A 20,609-nucleotide genomic window follows, 5' to 3' on the forward strand; every position below is an offset into this window, starting at 1 on the left:
GAATTGCTCCATGCCAAGGAGCTCAGCAGGGAGAGGACCCTACAGCGTCCCCTTCCAGACGCCGCCGCGGCGATGGCTGAGGGCACTGAGCGCTTCTCCAGGCTCTTTTTATTGTCTTGCTCCTAGAGAAAGATTTGTTCCTTTTCTCTCTACTGTCCAGGACACTCCTCCTGAAAGACAAGTGTCAAATGTGGAGCTTACATGCCACAAAAACATAAGGAAACCTCTCTGACCATGAGCTCTCTCAGAAAACATTACTTTCATGAAGACAGTGACCATGACAAAAAATGAACTAGCCTAAGACCCCACGTGTTCAGGTCCCGCACAGTGCCACTGAAGTCAATATCATCGGTCTCACTCTTTGAGCGAGACACTGCTCAAGCCTCTGGTCTTCTCCTTCCAAACGAGGTAAGTTTGCTAAATGTTTATATGATGTTTATATGCAGCTGATATACACAGCCAAAGCACTAAAACCCAAAGATTATTAGGAAGATGTATCTTTCACTGACCACAGACTAGCATAATAAATACAGTCTTAACAAGGATACAGAAATGAATATTTTACTCTCCATAAACTTAAATCTAACCACTGAATAATAAAAAATGTACACGGCTTGATTTCTGTACCTAAACATTTTCTCTGAATAGCTGTGAAGTGGTGAAAATAGATTAAAAGATAAATGAAGTGTTTGATGAGAAGGATACAATACAATGAGGAACAAGCTTTAAGGAAAGCATATTTCATTGCTAATGTAACATTATGAATTTCTGTAGAAACTGATCAAAGTACACATTTTAAACCCATTTCAGGAAGACTGTGATTACAAATAAATATTTATTTTGGGACGGTGAAAAATTGCTGTGCTGTGATGAAATCTCTAGTTCTTTGGATAAATATATCTATGCTTTATGCAGAAAATGGAAGGCTTACAGTGCCCTTAAGTAGTCATTTCCACACTCTTTGAAGCCACGGTCTTATAAATTTTCATAGGTAAGTAGCAGCTGGTTACTTAGCAACTTTCACTACTTTTCTGAAGTGTACTACCTATAAAATTCTCAAGGATTTGTCATCCTTTTTTAACATACTTGGCTCTTAAAAGAAGCAATAACAAATGCAGATTAGTTGTCTGTAAGGCTTGGCGCGCAAGGATGCCGCAAATACTCTACAAATGAATAACTTCATCAAATGATCTGCATGTGAAGTTACTCCTCGGTGTATGCCTCCACAGGCAATGGCCTACACAAAGAGCAGAAAAGCGTGAGGAGCTGACATAGGAGAGAGCCAGTAAAGCCGCCTAGTCACACCGCGCCTGCAGTACGAACCTCATTTCTCCTCCTCCTCCCTCCTGCCCAGCAACGTTAGTGATGCTCAGAGGCTTGGTAAGTACAGCCGCGCCGGCTGCCGCGCTTCGGGCAGGCAGCATCCCCAAACGCAGAAGAGAGGATGGTTACTTACCTGCCGAAAGCGCCGCGTTGGGAGGCTGGCTCTCGGGCTGGGTGTTTAGGCACCTCTCGCGCACAAGACGGGAGGAATCTTCTCTCCGCTCCCCAGGAGCAGGCGCAAGCCCGGGCTCCCGCTGCTCCTCGGCACGGGCACGGCTGCGCCCGGGGCGGCTGAGACACCGCTCCTTGCATGGGGCAGATGCCCGCGCTAGCTGTGGGCTTAGAAAATGAGCAATGGGAAGGATGCTCATGGGATTCGCGCTGGTTCAACAGCCCTTCTGAGGGCAGGATAAACACTGGCTCCTTTCGTCTGAACGTGTGGCAGTGTGAATCCCATGAGCATGCTTTCCTGGACTGACTAAAAGTAAACTGGACTCACACCTTTAGTAAAAGGTGAAAGATCTAAGAGAAATCCGAGGAAGCAGAATCCACTCTAGATGGACAGGAGAAGCATCAGCTGCTACGTGAATTTGAGATGGAAGAACTGCTCTCCCCAAGTTTGCCCGAGACCCAAACCAAGGATCGCACGTTTAGCACAAGGCAGTAGGTTGCTCCATTGCCTTACAGCTGCTGGAGGCATGTTTTTAAAAGCAAGCTCCTCGTGTCCTGGTGAAGCTCCTTTGATCTTCAGAAGGAGTGGCTCACGAGCTAATTAATAACACATGGACACAGAGTATGACGCATCACGAGAGCCTCTGATGTGATGCTGTGGTCTTTTAGTGAGCTGCAAATAGCCACAAAAGGAAGGGAGATAATCTGAAAGGCTTAGTCCTGTCACCGTAAGAGAGCGAGGCCCAAGGAACAGCCCGTACAGCTTCTCTCCTCCCCCTCCACACTGTGTTTTCTGATGGAAAACTCCCAGGTTGATCATTTAGCTGATCAGACTAAGCACGATATGCGTGCTGATGTATCACCCTGTGTCCCATGCACAGAACATATGATGACTGGGGTCAAATTTAAGTGTTGTGCTTCTGATAGGAAATTTCTTGCTGATTGAGAGCAGACAAGTCCCTGTAGACTTTGTTCCCTATGATGACAATATGATCTGTTCCTCATATTTTCCAGAAGCTTACAGAGGAAAGTAAGAACAGGGCATACTCTGGCCATGTCACTTCTGATCTGGAGGACAGTAAGAAACAAAGCAAGCATTACCATCTTGAACCTGACATAGAGGCACCTTTTTTTGCATCTTCTTGGGTCAAGCATCAGGAAAAAAAGCTCTTTCTTCTTTGAAAGAAAAAAATCTGGGAATAAAAACTGTTGTTAGCTCCTATCTACAGCAACAAGCATATGCTGTTTTGTAACAAGTTCATGTAAGAAGCATCACTTGAGAGAAGAAGGATCATGAGAAGCACAGACTGGCACACAACTGGATACGGGAGGCACAAGCAATGGCTTCTGCCCCTTCGTGTCTGATGCCATGGGCAGAGCAGTGAAGTTTCTTAAATTTCATGCTCCCTCATTCTCAGATGGTTCACAAAAACAGCATCAAATTCACAGAGCTGTCAGCTGAGCAGCATGCACCGCTGCGGATGACACAGACTGATGATCTTTGCTGTATTTTGGGTCTTTCCCTGTGGGTAGAGCAGCAGTTGCCTACGACGCTGCGAGAGCGACTGCTGCCTCGGCTGAGCTGATGGCCCGCAGGGTTTGCAGCAGGGAGCTGAGATGTCAGGCAGGCAGTGCACAGCGCGTGGCAGCACACGCACTCCACCCGACAAACACCAACTCCTCAAACATCTAGACTTCTTCCCTTTTCTAGGGAAACCCAGTGCTTGCAGCATTGACGTTCTAAATCATCGTTCCATGCTGCTCTTGGTTTCAGAAATGCCTCCTGCTGTCTGACCCAGCTGCCTCAATAGCTCCCCTGCATCCCTCACTACCACCTTAGAGTTTTGAGAGGAACAGAAGCACCCTGCTCCAGTTTAAATAAAAGCTGGGCTTGGCTACCTTGCAGACGGGGACGCAGAAGAACTTGGGCCTTTGCAGTCACCAGCTCTTAAAGGTGCCCTTCAGCAAATGGGTTTCCCTGCGGTACTGACACATGCAGGGAGCGAGAATGGGGATGGGATAAGACACACAAATCCTGGCAGATGGGCTTAGCTCTGATCTCCAACCATTTGAACGTGGGTGGCTTGAAGGCCAGTACAGCAGTGTGGCTGAACATCATCCACATTATCAAATCTCTGAAGAGGTTTCACTGGTGACGACCAGCGTCACTATCAATAGAGTCTCTAAAACTCATGAATTCTTCCAATAATCCTCAGTCACCTGCTGTTTTTTAGGGTAGTAGAGAGCTGGGAAAGACTTTCTAGACATCAAGCCTGATCTCCTCTTATCACGTATAACCACATCAAGTAACTGTGCTATAACCCTATCAAGACCTTTGGCAATGGCTTCCTTGGTAGGCAGGCTGGACACGATGGAGTTCAGAGCTCCTGCCTGTTTCCTCCTGATGGCCTTTGCCAAAGGCTACTCCTGCGGTCAAAGGAGCTGATGATCCCATGCGGCATCTCCTAACGTCACAGGTGACGTATTGTCTGTGACCATTCTTGACAATGAAAGTAAGACTTTGGATCTGAAACTGATGGTGAAGATTCTTGATATCCTTGATATCGAGATGATGAAGTTCTTGGTATCAGCCACTATCAGCAGTGGGAGATTCGGTGACCAGAGGTTTGCAGTCTCCAACACTGAGGAAGAGGGATGTGTAAAGGGATATCTGAAGATACAGGCTGGGCTGGAGTGAACCTGATGGTCAGCATCCAGCTCGAACAGGTCAAAGCCAATTACTGAGGCTATACATCAATGGGTGAGAAAAACTGCAGGAATCTTTGAGACAAATATTGGAGCTAAGAATTTGGCAATTCGATCTTGCCAAGAGGGCAGTACTGACCGAGGCTGCCACGACTGCTCCGACCATGCAGACACAGGGTGTACCTGACATCTGGATGCGCAGCAATGTTCAGCAGAGTCCGACCTTGACATGCACGAGTGCCAAGAGCATTCATAATGGCATAACCCAACTTGCAAGATGTAGGTCTCCTGGAATTCTGCATTTTATTTAATCTGATGAACTCATTAATGTTGTCAGAAACACAGGATTAAACTGCCAATGATCTGGAGAAATGAGGCTGCTAGAAGTAAACGTGATGTTTTCAAATGAGTACAGACGATGGGGTTTGACTGTACCACGGGTGCACTACCACTTTTGTTTTTTTCAGTCCCAGGATGCTACTGGAATTCAGATCTTTCTTAAAGCAAGCACCCCCCTCACCTCAACTTGGTGAATTTATTTCAACAGGGTAAGGTTCAGAGAAAAGAAAATTAATATTCATGTGAGCAGGGTTTTTACTAAACTACATTAGTTAAAATACCGCGATTTTCTATTTCTCTGCTGTTTTAATTCTTTGTGGATTTAAGCACATCTGCTTTAGGCTTGCAAAATTGTAGGGATATTTACAGTAGACTAAATCACAAATACAATACAAGCATTTCTCTCTAAACCGAATTTGGATTACATGATGATTTTAGTAGTTAGAACAACTTTCATTTCACTTTGATAAATAAAACCCCCAAAAGGTTTCAGTCTGAAAGCATCATGAAAGGCCAAATCTACAGCTGGAACAGATATTTCATACAATCAGGCTCTTAGGTAAGACTATTTTGATCTAGCACTATGGATAAATTGATTCCAGGTACGTTTTTTTTTTTTCATTTCTGCAGTACAGTGTAATATTTACACCAGTGTTTGACTATGTGAAGTATTTTGATTTTTTTGATAGCTAGGTTGTAAATACATGTTGTCACAGTGCAGTAGCCATCACTGTACAAGAGGAAGCTATCACTATAATGGCTAACATAACATCTGAGTAAGCAAATATTGAACCTCATCATTTCCAGGGTCTTGAATTCCTAGTATTTCTTTAATACTAAACAGCACTGCATCTGTATTTCCTAGGTTTCTTTATCTTACCTCTAGCATGCTTCAAATCAGCTGTAACTACAAAAAACCCCCCCCAAAAAGTAAAGCAAAACACACAGCTCAAAGGTTTTACCCTTTCAGAAGCACCACAAATGGTCCCATTTGGCAACGAGCTCCATGGCCAGTGGGGAGGACTTCCAGCCAACCTACAAACAAGCTAGAGCAAGCTGTGCAAAGATCTCCTCTCAGCTGCTCAACCTGGGATGCTTTTTAAGGATAACTGAATCAACACCAATGTGACAACAGCGAGGTAGATGCCAAAATGCAAATCCTTTCTACAGGTGTTATGCGCTCTTCAAAACCAGGCTTGCTGGCATGCAGCTCGCTGGGATCTATTATTAAGTTAGACTTCAGTGACACAAACGCTGGTTTGAGATAGTGCATTTTGTCGACAATTATGGGGTTGTGTCTTCTCATAGCTCTTTCATTTGCTCAAAGTTGGGAGTGCAAAAGTGTATTTGTGGGCTGGGGAAATAAAGAACAAATTGGAGAGAAGCCAATAACCCAGAAGAAACTACCAACTTCAAAAAGATAAAAGTTTACAACACAGTTAGTAAAAGAGTGATTTATGCTCAAAGGGATCATTTTGTTGTATCAGACCATACCTAAACCCCTGTGCTGCACATAACATGCTTTAACAAGATGTTCCAAAACTCCCTTTGAAAAAGACAACCCTTATACAGAGGCGAGGTGGAAAAAGGGATAGCTCCTTACAAAGGAAAGGGCCAAAATGGAGCAATAAAGTCTGTGTAACAGATGATGAAATGAGCCCCAAATTGCTGCCATCTGTTAGCAACCTTTGCCCAGTGAAATGAATTTCATGTGAGGTCAAGAAATCCCAAACTGCCATTTCCTCATTACTATTAATAAGGGCCAGGTGCCATATAAACCAACACTGGATCCAGATGTCCTTCATGTGGCTTTGATTACCCTTCTAGGCTTGGATAACGACAGGAGGGAAAGTTTTACAGATGCACACACAGAAACACGTTTAATATTAATTTCTCTGCAATTGAATTACTGGGCATTAACAGCATTATACACCTCCCACCCTACCGAATGTCTGCAGGTCAGCTATGTGGATGGCACTCCTGCAAGGTGTAGAGCAGGCAGTCCTTCAGGATGAAGTTACAGCATCTGGGCTTCTGCCATATTTTCCACGATTGTGTTATGAGAAGCAATCCCTTCTACAAGTGACAGCCAAGATACAGGCAACAGCTCTCATTTGAATTTCATCAACATCTTGTTGGATAGTCTTGAATGTCTAAAAAAGTATCGGTTTTCCCTGTCTCTGAAATGGACACACTCAATTTAATACAGCAAGATGTGAAAATGTATGGTTATGTAGTTTGGTTAAGATTAAAATGCTATGGAAAAGCTAAGCATATCCACTATTTATGGCATCAATCCGTTGTATTTGGGTGCCAAGGCAGTGCTACAGCACAGTAGAAGGAATTAGTAATTGCAGAGAATTAAGCATTATGCTGGATCGTATCCTGAAGGAGTGTGCATGCACTGTTTGCACTTAAGTTTATTTACATACTACAGCAGGTCCTTGACTACGAAGTGAAGAAAACATTGTTTTAGAAGAGTCAGCATGGCTATGAAATTCAGCAGGGAAGCAATAAATACTTCACATCCTGGACTCTACAAGGATAATCATTTAACCAGTTACAACCCATGCTCAAAGAAAATACGGTAAAATAAATTATTCCAGAATTCTGTCTTCTAGCTTTCAGTCTTGCCAAACTCATCCTCAGCATCACATTTCTTAGGAACTAAACAAACATCAAGAAAAATTCGATCTTGCCAAAACAAATGCAAATCCTTGGAGTACATCCCTCCAGTCATCTTAATGATGTCTCCACAACAGAAACACAACATCTATAGGCTCATGAATATCTATCCCCAAATGTGGCAACAAATGCTTTAGTGGAAACATCTATGTGAAATGAAAAATACCACCAACACACCACAGTGAATTCTCATGAACAAGTGACAAAGAACAGAAACACCCACGTAGTGGGAGAATATCTTCAACAAAAAACCCCCACTCTGACCTTGCATATGAGATCTTTCATGGTGACTGATAAAATATTCCTATGGGATAAGCCTGAGCACTGAATTCATGGTTCTAAATAATCACTGACTCTGGAGAGACATTGCTTGTCAGCCTTTATAACCTTCTTTCTGATCTGCTGTTACATGAACTATCCTTTTTTCTTGCTGCTCCAAAGGGGCACGTACCTTACCATGTCCCTGCAACTACACCTTCCCTGATCCACAGGTGCTCGCTACCTATTTTCTGCCAAGGAGCTTAAATGATTGACACAAAAAGATCAGTCTCGGGAACTGCATCCAGCCTCTTCCAGTTTGGATCGGTATTTCTCAAAGATCTGATGCAAGGTCAGTGAAGGCGTAGTTACAAGAGCTTCTGGCTTCACCTTTTTTCTAGAAGTGCTGTTTTTAAGTAGGACAATTTCAGTGCTCTGATTTGTAGCACGGCCCCTCAAAAACTGTACAAACATAATTGCTGGAGCAGTGAATACTGGCACAGGAAAAGGAATGTTTCAAGCTGGCTTTGCTGTCAGACAGCTTATTGTAAAGCTGAACCCTGGGCATTTGACAAATACATCTGGGTATTTGAAAAATATTACTAAACTGCCAAGAAGGAAAATTTCTCATATAAGTGACTCGTGGAATAAAGCCGTTGTTGGTACACCCCAAACTGATAGCCCGTGCTCGGACACCTCTCAGACACTGTTCTTACTTTGTGGCCTCTGGGGCATCACCTGCACTACAGCTTGTTCATGTCAAAGACGCAGAGACAGCTCCAATCTGGTGGTGGCGATTAGCTCAAGAACTGTTCCCATGCACCTCTACATCCAAGGTAAGTTTAGGCTTGAAGACACGATGCTTTTGTGTGCTGACTACTGCTTTGGCATGACATGGTGAGCCCATTAATGGATGCTGTTGGATTCACTCTGGCTGAGTCCAGCCTGGGCGCCCCAGTGCTGGGCTCCCAGAAGTGGGTGCTGTGGGATGGCGCTTGCAGTTCTGCAGCGAGCAGCTGAGGTCTAATGGGATTATTGGTCCCAGCAGGTCAGACTCAGGCTAAGTCTGAGCAAAGTCATCGTTTCTGCAGCAGTTCCCCCGATCTCCACCTTTATTTGCTGGGGCACATCGTAATGCCTGAGCCGGCTCTGTGCTCCTGTGCTATGCTGCTGCTAAAGCAGCCCCTGAGACCCTGGGCTTCCTGGGGGGTGCAGGAGCACCCCACGGATCTGCTGGAGTTATCCTGCAGCCGGCAGGATGGGCGCTGGACTCGCATTAGGGAGGTTGGCACAGTGCTAGGACATGCGGCTGCCTCTGCACCACCTCCCCGTTGCAATACCTGGGTTCTTCTGGTGCCTGGGGCACCCCAGGGCCCGCTGCAGAAGTAAGGGAGAACTGGCTGTATTTAACTGTCCCGAAGAGACCTAGACCTACAAAACAGGCGCTACATTATACATCACATACAGCTTTCACATACTTTCCTACATACAACCTCCCTCCAAAGCTGTGCCCCTCGCCCCCACTCCCCGGGGCAGAGGGTCTCTTGGGATGGGATGTCCCTACGATTTCTGCAACGACCCAGGAGCCTGCAGGTAGGAACTGCAACCAAAGCAGCGTGTGAACCAGAGTCTTGGTCATTCCGCCCGAGTGAAATGCATCTCAACACCAACCCTTCCACTACAGCCAGCCGGCAGCACGGCCAGCGAGCAGCAGAACTGCCACGTCCAGGGGTGCACGACGTGCCTTCTCAAAGCAAGGACACTCCTCTCCTGCAGCCACTGTGTTTCAAATTTATTAACATCAAAATGGGACATCAGAAGGAAGGGGAGAATACACCGAATACAGAAATAAGCTCTCGGGGCTCTTGGAGCCCCTCTGAGCACACCTGGCGTATGACCAAGCCTTGACTTTCCTTATAACTGCCCGCGATAAATCTATAGGAACTGCTGCGTGCCAGTTCTGTGCATCTTGGTGTAAACGCTCTAACACCATTTCATTTCTAATCCTCTTTTCACAAATAGCGTGCATTAAAACAAAAAAGTATGCAAATAAACAGAAACCTCTAGAAGATAAAAATTGAAAAATTTTCATGCTGGGCAGCCTCTTCACAGAAGATCTGTTTAGAAAATAAAACCAATCCCTTCAGCTGGTTTTGAAGTACATTAGAACGAATAAGCGTATTTTTCCCCCCAAGTCAAAAGCAAGTGTATCTGCAATGCTTTTGCACAGAGCTTTGTTAAAAATGGTAGCGGCTTAAAAGTTGGAACTTGGCACATGTATCTTTCTCAGCGAAGGCAGGGCTTGGAAGACAAGAAACTGAACAAACTCCTGCCTGTTTCTAGCTGTGCAATCCAAAACATGATTAAGTACAGAGGAATGCGATTCAGGGAAGGCATGAATGGAGTGGGACTCTGCAGAAACCGTTCTGCCTTATGGCTGTTACCTCTTCATGGGACAGCGGGAGCACAGGAAAAACACACTTCTCCCTGACAGCTTTCTCAACTGCTATTTTGGAAAATATCTGGTTACTACAATTCAGGATTAAAAACATCTAAGTGCTCTCTACTGTTTTAGTTTGTGTTTGACAGTTACTTACTCCCTCGTGCTGTTTGTGTGCCCTCCAAAACGGGACAGAATGACTAGATCCCCTCTGGACTGACAGCAACAGGCCAGCAAGTCCCCAGCTGAGCGTCAGGAGAGGCTCTTGCACCTCTCCACTGCTCCCCTCCAGCAGCAAGTTTATGCAAAGCCACCAGACGCAACCACTGCAGGTCTGCGTTTATTTGGGAAGGTTCTGGCAGACTTCGGCAGTGTTTGGCCTCCACCATCCACTAGACACAGCATTAGAAAGAAAAGCAGCAACCCACTTTCCTCTGCTGCTGACCGAGCCATGCTCAATCCTCTTAGCTCTGCCCGCCGAGCTTGGCACAGATGGCCAAAGGCGGCAGGGGAGGGCTGCGTGAGCCCGGAGAAACTCGCTAATGCTCCGCTAGTGTGGGGAGAGGGATTTTCTTTTTCTTCAGACAGAAACCAGGTCTTCTGCAGACATCAGCTCCACACCTCGGTCTACGTTTCAGTGCATTCGTCTCACCGCAATAGGAAGCACCACCACGTTATTCAGGGATTTGTCTCTTACCTGACGCAACCACCACAGGACAGTGTGATCCATCAGAGCAAACAGACTTCCAAGAAAGTAATCCCGATGCGTATCTACAGCTTTTCCCTGCCAAGCCTTCCCCCTCATATCCGAAAAGGTCATCTGCTGGGAGCAGCGCTGCCAATTACAGAGCAGGGTAAGGTCTTCTTCACCTCCAATACCTGCTGTCAACACAGATCCAGCCTTCCTTTCCAAAATCTCTACTGACAGATAAACTCCATAGGTACGGAGATCTGGTTCCCTACGTGACTTTAAATCAACACCTAAATGGCTCTCTCAGGAGCCTTTCTAGGTTTGAAATCCTCCAGGAGGCCCATGAACATGGCTCTTAGTGTGGAGGCACCAACTCAAAGCTTATTCTAAAGCTATGTCTGCCTATATTAGCGAATTGAACCATACGCAGGAGTGTTTCTGGCACTGGAACAAGATAATTCACACTATCTAAGTGTTAGAACGCTCCCTGGCAGGGTTGTGACACATTTCAGCTAGCACACTCCCCATCAGTTCCTAGGCACACCACTCCCAATGCTGCATGCAGCCACCAGGTCTTGGAGGTGGGTGCTAGCACGGACGCAGGCATCTTCATGCCAGTTGCCCTCATTGTCAGAGAATTTTTCCGTGTGCATTTACTAGCACAGACATAGCCTGCATGCTACAATACTTGTCAGCTTAACCAGAGAAGGCATTTAAGGCTGCCAGTGTGGTGGGTAACCAGGTATGGTCCTTTCCTTAAATTCATCCCAAATAGGCAATTTTGTCTTATTCTACATTATTCTGCTCGGGCTGTTCACTCCTACCCTCCAGAAGGTGGTCTTCCACTTATTTCAGAAAAGTTTTTCAGTTATGAGTATAAATGAATGTCATTCAAGCAAGTTGGGTCATATTAGCTATATAGGTGGCAGACATAATCCATCAGTGCTGAGAGCTTGCTAATCATACACAGAGACCAAAGGCACACCCTGCAGATGAATGAGACCATGCAGTGTAAGAAGCTGACTTGCAGTGTTGAGGCATTAGGAGGAATTCTTCATAGTTTTTTTAAAACGCATCAGTATGTGATGCTGGGAGTCACCCAGACATGCATCAGTGATCCACTCCGGAGGGGTGTACAGGACCTTTGGCTGATGTAAAAATGGATGCAGAACTGAACAGCAGTCTCAGATTCAGATATCAACATGATGAGACTTCTTCAGCTGTTACAGGGCTCTTCAAGGTTAGGAATTCCCCACTCACAGGTTTCTACATCTCTTGGGAAACAATGCAGGTATCATCCTAGCTTGTTGTCTGGGCTCAGCTTTGCTATAGCCATTGGTTAAGAAGGTTCACCTCATTAAAGGTACGTGCACTGCTGCCCTTGCACTTCTCAAGCTGGCTGAAAGGTATCATCTATATACTCTGAATCTGAACAATGGGAGGAAAACGGGAGGTCCTGACTCCCTCTCCGTGGGCTTAAGAAGCAACCCTCCCATGATTTCCATGACTTCACAAGGATTGTTGGGTGAGAGTGTGTCTACTTTTTCTGATTGGTAACATAACCTTGAAATTCATGAGCCCAATCTGCTCTGCTATGTCGTATGGTTCCCACCATCTTCTGAAAGGAAAAGATTTCCATTCCAGTGTTTAAACACTCCCATGTGAGGTCCTCTGCTGTGAAGCCATTTCTGTGCCTGTTCGACATTAGAGAAGTTCTCTTGTGTTGGAGTACGAGTGCTTGACGCTCTTCTGGATTTGTTGTATGAATTGTACTACACGCAAAAAACATCATACATGTGATGTACATCTTTGTGAATTCCTTTAACGTTCTTCTGAATATTGAACAGTACAGCTCCAATGGCTGTTCATTTGACTATAAAACAAAGAGGTTTTAATATTTAGCAGATTATTCAAGCCTCTCACCAGCTGTGACATGAAAACGGTCCTGTTGTAAATTAGGATCTACGCTGGCAAAGATCTTTATTAGCTGGGACACAACAATCTTAGCAGTAGTAGAGAATAGTGTGGTGGACTATGAATACCATGTGGCTTAATACTCCATTACTGGACTAATATCTCTACACAATGCACTGTTCCTCAAGGGTGTGACCAGGACCAGCCCCATTGATTCCAAGGGGCAGTCCTGCAAAGGGAAAGACAGTACAGAAACTTTCAAAATCTTCGTTGGAGATCAGCTCTGAACATGGGGCACAGAAGTTTTGGACTTTCCTGTAAATACCAGGACCAGAAATAGTGGCTCTCTCCTGACACAAATTCCTTATAGCTTGCCATGATTTTCTGACCAAGACTGGCCAAGAGACATGGTAGCTTCTAGGCCTTTTAAGGGCATTTTTGTGACTGGAGTTTCGTCTCTCGGATGTCACTGTGCTCACCTAGTTGTTTGCTGGAGATGAAAGTCAGTTATCACAGTTTTCTGGAGGTACTTGGTGGTAACCTCAGCAGCCAAGTGACTTCTCACTAGTGTCCCAGGAGCAGCAAAGATCTCTACTCAATGCTTAGACATGCAATCACTCTGGCTGCAAATACATGAACAAACTGCCCCACCAGGTTAAGTGTCTTGCTGCACCAGGTGGAATGCTGGCTCAAGATGACAGTCAAGCCATTCAAAATGGCCATGCTAACCTGGACACTTTCAGCCCCTGGAATACAGCGTATGTTGTGTCAGTTAAATGCAGAATGAATGAGATGGCTTTTTATTCAGGAAGCCTTTTTTGCTTGCCAAGCAACTTGCTTGAACATAGCCAAGAAAGCTGATCCTCTTTGACCCGTCTCTGTAAATCTTACTAGCAACATGGAGAAGGTAGAATGGGACTTGCAGCCTTAGCAGTGAAGGGAAACCAGAAATTCCTAATGTGCATGCTGATGCTACTGCTCTTGATGTGCTGCCAGTCCTGAATCAGTGATTGTTATTCTGCCTGTTATTTACCTTAACCCTTCATATAAATTCATGTTGCCACCACATAATCAATCCACCTCGTCAAGGGTCGAGAGGATCATCACTTTAGATCACTAAGACACTTGGGCCTTCTCTTCCACAGGACCCAGATGGTGCTCCACATTTTCCGTCATATGTGGTCCTGCTGTTTCTGGACTAGTCCGTAGACCTTTGTGATGTACTAACCAGACGAGCCTCCTCTCCTCTACCTTCTTTTTCCTAGCCAGATGCTTGTGGACACGAGGATGGGGCTGGCTGAGCACACAGTAGACTGGTACCCTCTCCTAGCTACTCTAAGGTTTTATACACATGCAGAGGGAAGACATGACACTAAAGCCACCAAAACCAGTTCTCAAGATTCTCAGGGACAAAGGGATGTTTGATAATATTTTTAAAGTTCTTCAGTTGGCTGTGTTCCTTTAAGTGTCACAGACATCCACCCTTTATTCAAGTATTGGAGTACATGGATGACCATGAAGTCCTGAAGACATCTGGAAGCCAGTGTATGGTCCAACAAGTTCTTCTGGACTTCAAGCTGGAGACATGCCATTACGTCCCTTCCAGAATAGTGCAGATACCAACACAGTGTGTGATGTGTAGGGTTATCATCAGCCACATGAAGTCCAGCTGGAAGCCAATTACCAGTGGCATGCCTCCAGGTTTGATACTGGAGCCAGTACTATTTAACATCTTCAGTAATGACCTAGATGATAGGACAGCATGCACCCTCAACAAGTTTGCAGACAATGCAAAACTGGGAGGAGTGGTTGATACACCAGATGATTGTGCTGCCATTCAGAGGGATCTTGAAACACTGGAGAAATGGGCAGATAGGGACCTCATCAAGTTCAACACAGGGTGCAAAGTCCTGCTCCTGGGAAGTAATAACCCTGGGCATCAAGTGCACTCTGGGGGCTGACTGGCTGGAAAGCAGCTTGGCAGAAAAAACATGTTGGGGTCCTGCAGAGAAGTTGAAGACAAGCCAGCAATGTACCCTTCCAGCAAAGAAAGTCAACAGCATTCTGGGCTGTGTTGGGAAGAGCATTGGCAGCACGTCGAGGCAGGTGATCCTTCCCCTCAACCCAGCACTGGTGAGGCTGCATCTGAGTGTTGGGTCCAGTTCTGGACAACCCAGTACAAGATTTGGAGCAAGATTGGAGCAAGTCCAAGGAAGACCCAAAAAGATGATTAAGGACCCAGTGTATCTGCCATACGAGGAGAGGCTGAAGGAGTTGGGATTGTTTAGCTTCAGGAAGAGAAAGCTCAGGGGGATCTTATCAATGCATACAAATCCCTAATGGAAGAAAGTAAAGAAAACAGAGCTAGACCCTTCTCAGTGGTATCCACTGAAAGGACCAGAGGCAATGGAATGGAAATATAGGCACAAATGGAAATATAGGAAATTCCATTTAAAAAGAAAGAAAAAACTTTCTTAGGGTGAGGGCACTTGAATCAGTTGCCCAGAGAGGTTGTGGAGTCTCCATCTTCGGAGATACTCAAAACATGGGACAAATTCCTGAACAGCCTGCTCTAGTTGACCCTGCTTTGAGCATGGTGGCGTGGACCAGATGATCTCTAAAGCTGCCTTTCCACCTCAGCTATTCTGTGATTTCTGTGTGTTTCTTGGCCAAGTGGAGGACTGTATCCTGGGACTTCCAGCTTTTTTCAGGCTGCACTTTTATAGTTAAGAGGAGAGCATTTCAAGCTACTTCCATCCATGCAAACATAAGGATGTAGTTTCAGTTCCTAAATCCTTTTTGGCTCATTCATCATTGATTCCAACAGAATGGGACTGGACCGAATGTCAATGTGTTGACATTATTTTAGCAGTCAGTTTTGGCTCTCTTATCCTCCTACTAACATAGTGTTCCAGGGAAAGAAGGGACGTAAAATTGGGCAAATTCTTCTTTTTCTTCTATTTGCCCCTTTTCTATATCCATAATGCAGATGAACAGCACAGCACAGGAAATACGAGCTAATATAATGTTACATTTCCATGCAGATGATTATTCCTAGCAATGATGCTGGGTAAGAGAATGACATACAATACAGCACTCCACTTGCACAGTTAGAAGTTGGAAGACAGGGATGGTGGTGTCTTGGTTCTTTTCCTTCCTCCAGGAAACTCCTTGAAGATCGCTGCCACATGCTGCAATCTGGTCCTTTCATTAAGCCAAAGAATTTCTGTAAGGTGCTGCCTTAGCAAACCCAGGGATAAATCTTCACTGGCAGCATCAAGTAAAGATGAACTGGGCTCCAACAGAAGATGCACACTTACCACCATCTTCTTTTTAATTTGATGACAGAATGTTAATAAAAGGCCATCCAGGAGTCACCAAAAGCCAATTTTAGCACATGTAGCACTGAAGCATTTTCAGCAATAGAAGTTACCTAGAAACATGTATTTCCTTACAAAAAATAAGTCACCAGAATTTCTAATTCATATATCCAATATCCAATTTGGGTATCTGATAAACAACATTTAACCCCCCCCCCAACACTGGGAAACACAGGATTAATCTTCATTAAAGCTTTGTGTATAAAGAAAACTGTGTTCGAAAATGCTGAAAATTTGTTCTGCTGGAGAGAAGACATTGAACATCTGGCTATTTCTGAGAAAAGCAAAAGGGCTCCCTCTGGAGTGGATTCCGAAATTAACACAGGATTCAGATTTTAATAGGCAGGCAGAGAAAATGAAAATCAGTAACAAAGCAAATGCATTCTTGTCTCTCGTTAGTTTACTCATCCTGTTTACAATGAGCATACTGGGACTAATTCAAGGAGACTATATCATGACTGAATGATATGGATCCATGCCCAGAATATTAAGTCATTAATTAGTTTTCATGCATGGACTTGTATGTGGCAAGGAGGCAAATTAAAGGATTCCTGAAGAGACAAGAAAGCTTCCTTAGCATGTAAAATACTCCAAAGAATCTCCAACAAAATAAATTATGAAGCCAGCTGAGAATCCACATTTTCAACCCTGGATGGTGATGCACAATTCTATAAAAACCTAATGAATACAGCCACTGGTTGTGTACCCATGGCAATAAACTTAATTTGAAAGGGAGAGAGAAATAACTTTAAGGATGTATACAAAAACATGCTCTACTGGAAACTGATGAAGGCTGCTTTCAAATTTACAAGTGAGAAAGACCCCACATTCCCATGGTTTATTTGCATACAAGCCAATTAACAGAAAATTGTTTTTCATGCAGAAAGAAAAAAGTTAGATCACCTACAAAGTGAAGTCAACTTACTGCCTGCTTTTGCTCTTCTTCCTATAAACGTTGGCAAAAGAAAAAGGTGAAGAGAGAAACAGGATAGATTAATTATCATATGAAAAGGAAACATACGCACACAAAATACACGACAGACCCAATGGAAGAACAGAACATGGCAAATCATAGAAACATCTGCAGACACGAAAGGAAACAAGGACCTTAGACACAACAGCCGTGGTGGGAAAGCAAAGCTGTCATTTGTTCCATTCTCAGAAGAAGAGTCTTCTCTAAAATGGCCCTCAGTGTTGGCAAAAGTTGAATCCCCAGGATGGATATTACAGTATGGATATCCTGGATATAGAATAGGATATCCAACGGATATCTTTTCCTTTACGCAGAACCTTCACTGGCTTCTCTTCCTACCCTGGGCTCAGAAATGCCTCTCTAGCTGTCCTCAAGGCAAGAAATATCAGACTACCATCCTCTAACGTCTGGAAATACCATCTGGAGTGTGCAACCACTGCATGGCATTCAGTTCCCTGTGTGCACAAATCTGCCATCACAGACACCCAAACTGTCATAGCCCGAGAGGCAAAATATCACCTTTTTGGTCAGAGAGTGCCTGTTACCACCAGGCATGCAGGGATCTCTGCAGATCAGATTCAAAAGGGCAAATTAACAAGCGGCCGGCAACCGGGTCCAGAATGGGAGGGGAGAAACTGGGAGGCAAAAGCACCAAAGATGCAGGGTAAGGACAAAGATGCAGAGAAAACAATTCCTTTGTTGCAACGCAACATTTGTCAGTACGGATCACTACTAATTTGAAAGACCAGAAAAGGTGAAATACGGATGAATTTATTCTCTCTTGAAGCAGGGGAATGTACACTCTGATCCTACTGGGCCAATGGGGTCACATTCTGACTTCAACTATATGAGCATTCCTGGGAACGAGCAAAATACCACCTAGTCGAGAGTTTCTTTCTTAAGTCAAAAGTTTTCATAGATTTTGTCCTCGCATATATAACAAACATTATGAGTCCTGAGGGTTCATGTCTTGCGGGCTCGGTTGTGTGGAGGAGCACAGCAGTTGTGGTGCGGGCAGCAACACTGTCTATTAAAAGAAAGGCTGGCAGCATGTTTTTGATGACTCTCATCTACGCAGAAATAGCAATTACAGCTTTTTCAGGGTAACAGCGTGTGTTCCCTCCAACGGTGGCTTTGCATGGTGTGGAGGGCAGCAGGACAACTGGTAAGCACGTCTCCCCAGAAATTCAGGTCATGGAATTAAAATTCATGGAATAAAAGCTCCTTCTGGCCTTGAAATCCCATGAACCCATTTATCCACCTTCCCTCATTTATTTCCCATCTGAGCACGATTAACCAGAACCTGTCCCTTAATTTAGAGTAGCTTCTTCTCACTGACCACTCTACTAAAAGATGTTTTCCCAACTGTGCACTCAGGGCACTACACAGATATCTAGGAACGACTGCAGAGAATTCCACATTTCTGAGCAGATACTTTTGTGCTTTTCTCCCAAGACTTGGGGTTCTTTCAGGTGTGTATTTAGACACTGATGTAGCAGATGTAGGGTATGGCTCCACTCAGTCATGGATCAACATCAGCAGCCGAGGCCAGTGCTGCCCTCCCCACACTCCCACATGTTTCCAGTTGTTCCTCCTACCAGCACTGGGACTTGCAGGACCAGATGGTGAGCCAGGTCAAGGGAAAGATCTTAAATGATCTCCACTCTACAAAAAAGTTGTTAGTTTGAAAAATGAGGCTTTAGCATTAACTACAGATGTGAAAAAAAATCTCAAGAGGCATGGAGCTTTGCTAGAAGGACTGAGCAGTTATTAGATAAATCATCAAATCAGCTAGTGAGGAAATTACCACTGAGGAAATGGAAAAAGTGAAATGGGATATGTCTGCTGAATATCCGTGTAGCTGAAAGCAAAAGCCCAGGCAGACGATCATCACTGTGGACTACGTATTAGAAGAGTGCCAGCTAATGGCACTAGGTGTATTACAGAAGACTTCAGGAAAAAAAAGGAAGCTAAGCCAAAGGCCTGGATGAGGAAAAGAAGGTAAAAATATTGGAAGAAAGTCACTGACGACAGTACTGACAGGTTGTGGCCACTGATCAGCCTAGAGGGACAGGCTGCCTCTTGTGTGCAAGGGGCTCAATCCGCTGAACTAAAGGCTGGCTGGAGCGGCCAGGAGGACATGAGGTTAGCAGCCAACGGGGAGCCTGACGGTGGCCACTGCGGCAGCCCTGCAGACTCGGAGGCTACAGCATTAAATGAAATTGTGCAACTGTTCTCCGGCATGATCTGCACACGTCCACGCTGTTAAAATCCCTTATTGCCCCGATCGGGGTGGCCTTATCCAAACTGCCCCCCGGGAACAGATCTGGGCACCTGATAACCTCCGGATGGTGGTTGGAGATGGTTTGGGAAAGTGCTGGCAGTTCTGACCCAAAGGCACGTCAGTGACCACACCAAGAGCAGAGCAGGTAGCCGAGTGGCAGTCCAAGGAACGCCATCCGGCACTAAGGAGCTCACCCGGACAGACACAGCCAGGCTCTCACAAGTGCATGGGACGACACAGCAGAAGATACCAACCGCAGCACTTGGGGAAGAGCTGAACGGCCAGAACTTCTCCTTTGGGGAAAACCACCAACAAATTCCCGTAACCAGAACCTCCTAACCGGAGCGTCAACACACGCTGGCAATAAGATGTGGAAGAACACTCGATGCAAAAAACAACCTTAACTCTAAATGGCAACGGCGCGGGTAGGTCACTGTGTGGGCTAATAAACATCAGAGCAGGACCCTAATCATGGGGTTTTGAATACTTCTGCACTACCACCCAAGATAGTCAAGGGCCTTTCTCTACTCTGAGGCCAACTATCACAGCATGGCTCGCCATGGGAAAAAAGGATGAACCTCCAGAGAACAACAACGTCCTTCCAAGCATAGGCTTTCCTCTCTCTCCTTTTTTTCCACAGAGGGAGCTGAGGTACCAAACTCACAGATAACCAAAGTTAGGTAAGCTGAATCCAGCTCTAAATGGTGAAATGAAGGCAGCATTAAAAATGTAGAAAATACTCCATAAGAAAATGGAAAAAACCATAAAAGCTTAACAGCTGATGTAAATTATAAATGAAAATTTTTGAAGTGCACCAAATGATGAGAGAAGCTAAAACCTTGCAGGAAAAATTCGGGTCTGGCAGGGCACGAAAAACCACCAAAAAGAGACTTTGAAATGAACACAAATCAGAAAGAAAACAAAGCCCTGAGGTGTTGTATACTGCTTCTTGATAGTCATGGTAAAATTCTTAATGTGGGAAGAGGAATTAGTATTTCTGTTCTGTGTTTGACTAATAGTACTTTCCCCTTGTAGTTTCTATCAGCAAACAGTGAAGTACTTTCCATTAGTAATGAGAAAAGGTGTTAAAAAGTATCTACTAGAAATAATATTTTTAGATCAGCAGGCCTGGGTAGCTTGCAGCTGGGATTCTTAAAATAATTACATGAGGAGTTATATGGTCCAGGGAAGGTAATTTTTAATAGATCTTGAAATACCCAGAACTGGAATGTGCTGTGTTGCACTAATGTTCAAAAAGGAAGGTATGACAACTTAAATAAGCATAAACATCTTACCCTGTCATTAATTTATTCAAAGTAACAGAAATGCTGATACAAGACTCAACTAATAAGTAAAATACGAAGCATTATAACTTCATGGAAAAGAGGTCTTGCCAAATAAATCTGATTTTGTTACCTGAATGTGTTACAGGTTTGGCTTCTAAA

At 44.7% G+C, this 20,609-nt stretch overlaps 1 protein-coding gene across 6 annotated transcripts in view; it reads right to left on the bottom strand.

The window, feature by feature from the left end:
• Nucleotides 1–20,609, bottom strand: part of DTNB (dystrobrevin beta) — a 214,487-nt gene that overhangs the window by 41,625 nt on the left and 152,253 nt on the right. For 4 of the 6 annotated variants that reach the window (XM_052809547.1, XM_052809546.1, XM_052809549.1 and 1 more), the window contains one exon: nt 16,833–16,853. The exons of the other annotated variants lie outside the window; for them this stretch is intronic. In XM_052809547.1, the coding sequence (XP_052665507.1) occupies nt 16,833–16,853 (21 nt within the window). The remainder of the gene's footprint in view (nt 1–16,832; nt 16,854–20,609) is intronic. 6 annotated transcript variants of the gene reach the window in all.

This window comes from Harpia harpyja, chromosome 15 (genome assembly GCF_026419915.1).
Source record: "Harpia harpyja isolate bHarHar1 chromosome 15, bHarHar1 primary haplotype, whole genome shotgun sequence".
In the NCBI taxonomy this organism is placed as follows: Eukaryota; Metazoa; Chordata; class Aves; order Accipitriformes; family Accipitridae; genus Harpia; species Harpia harpyja.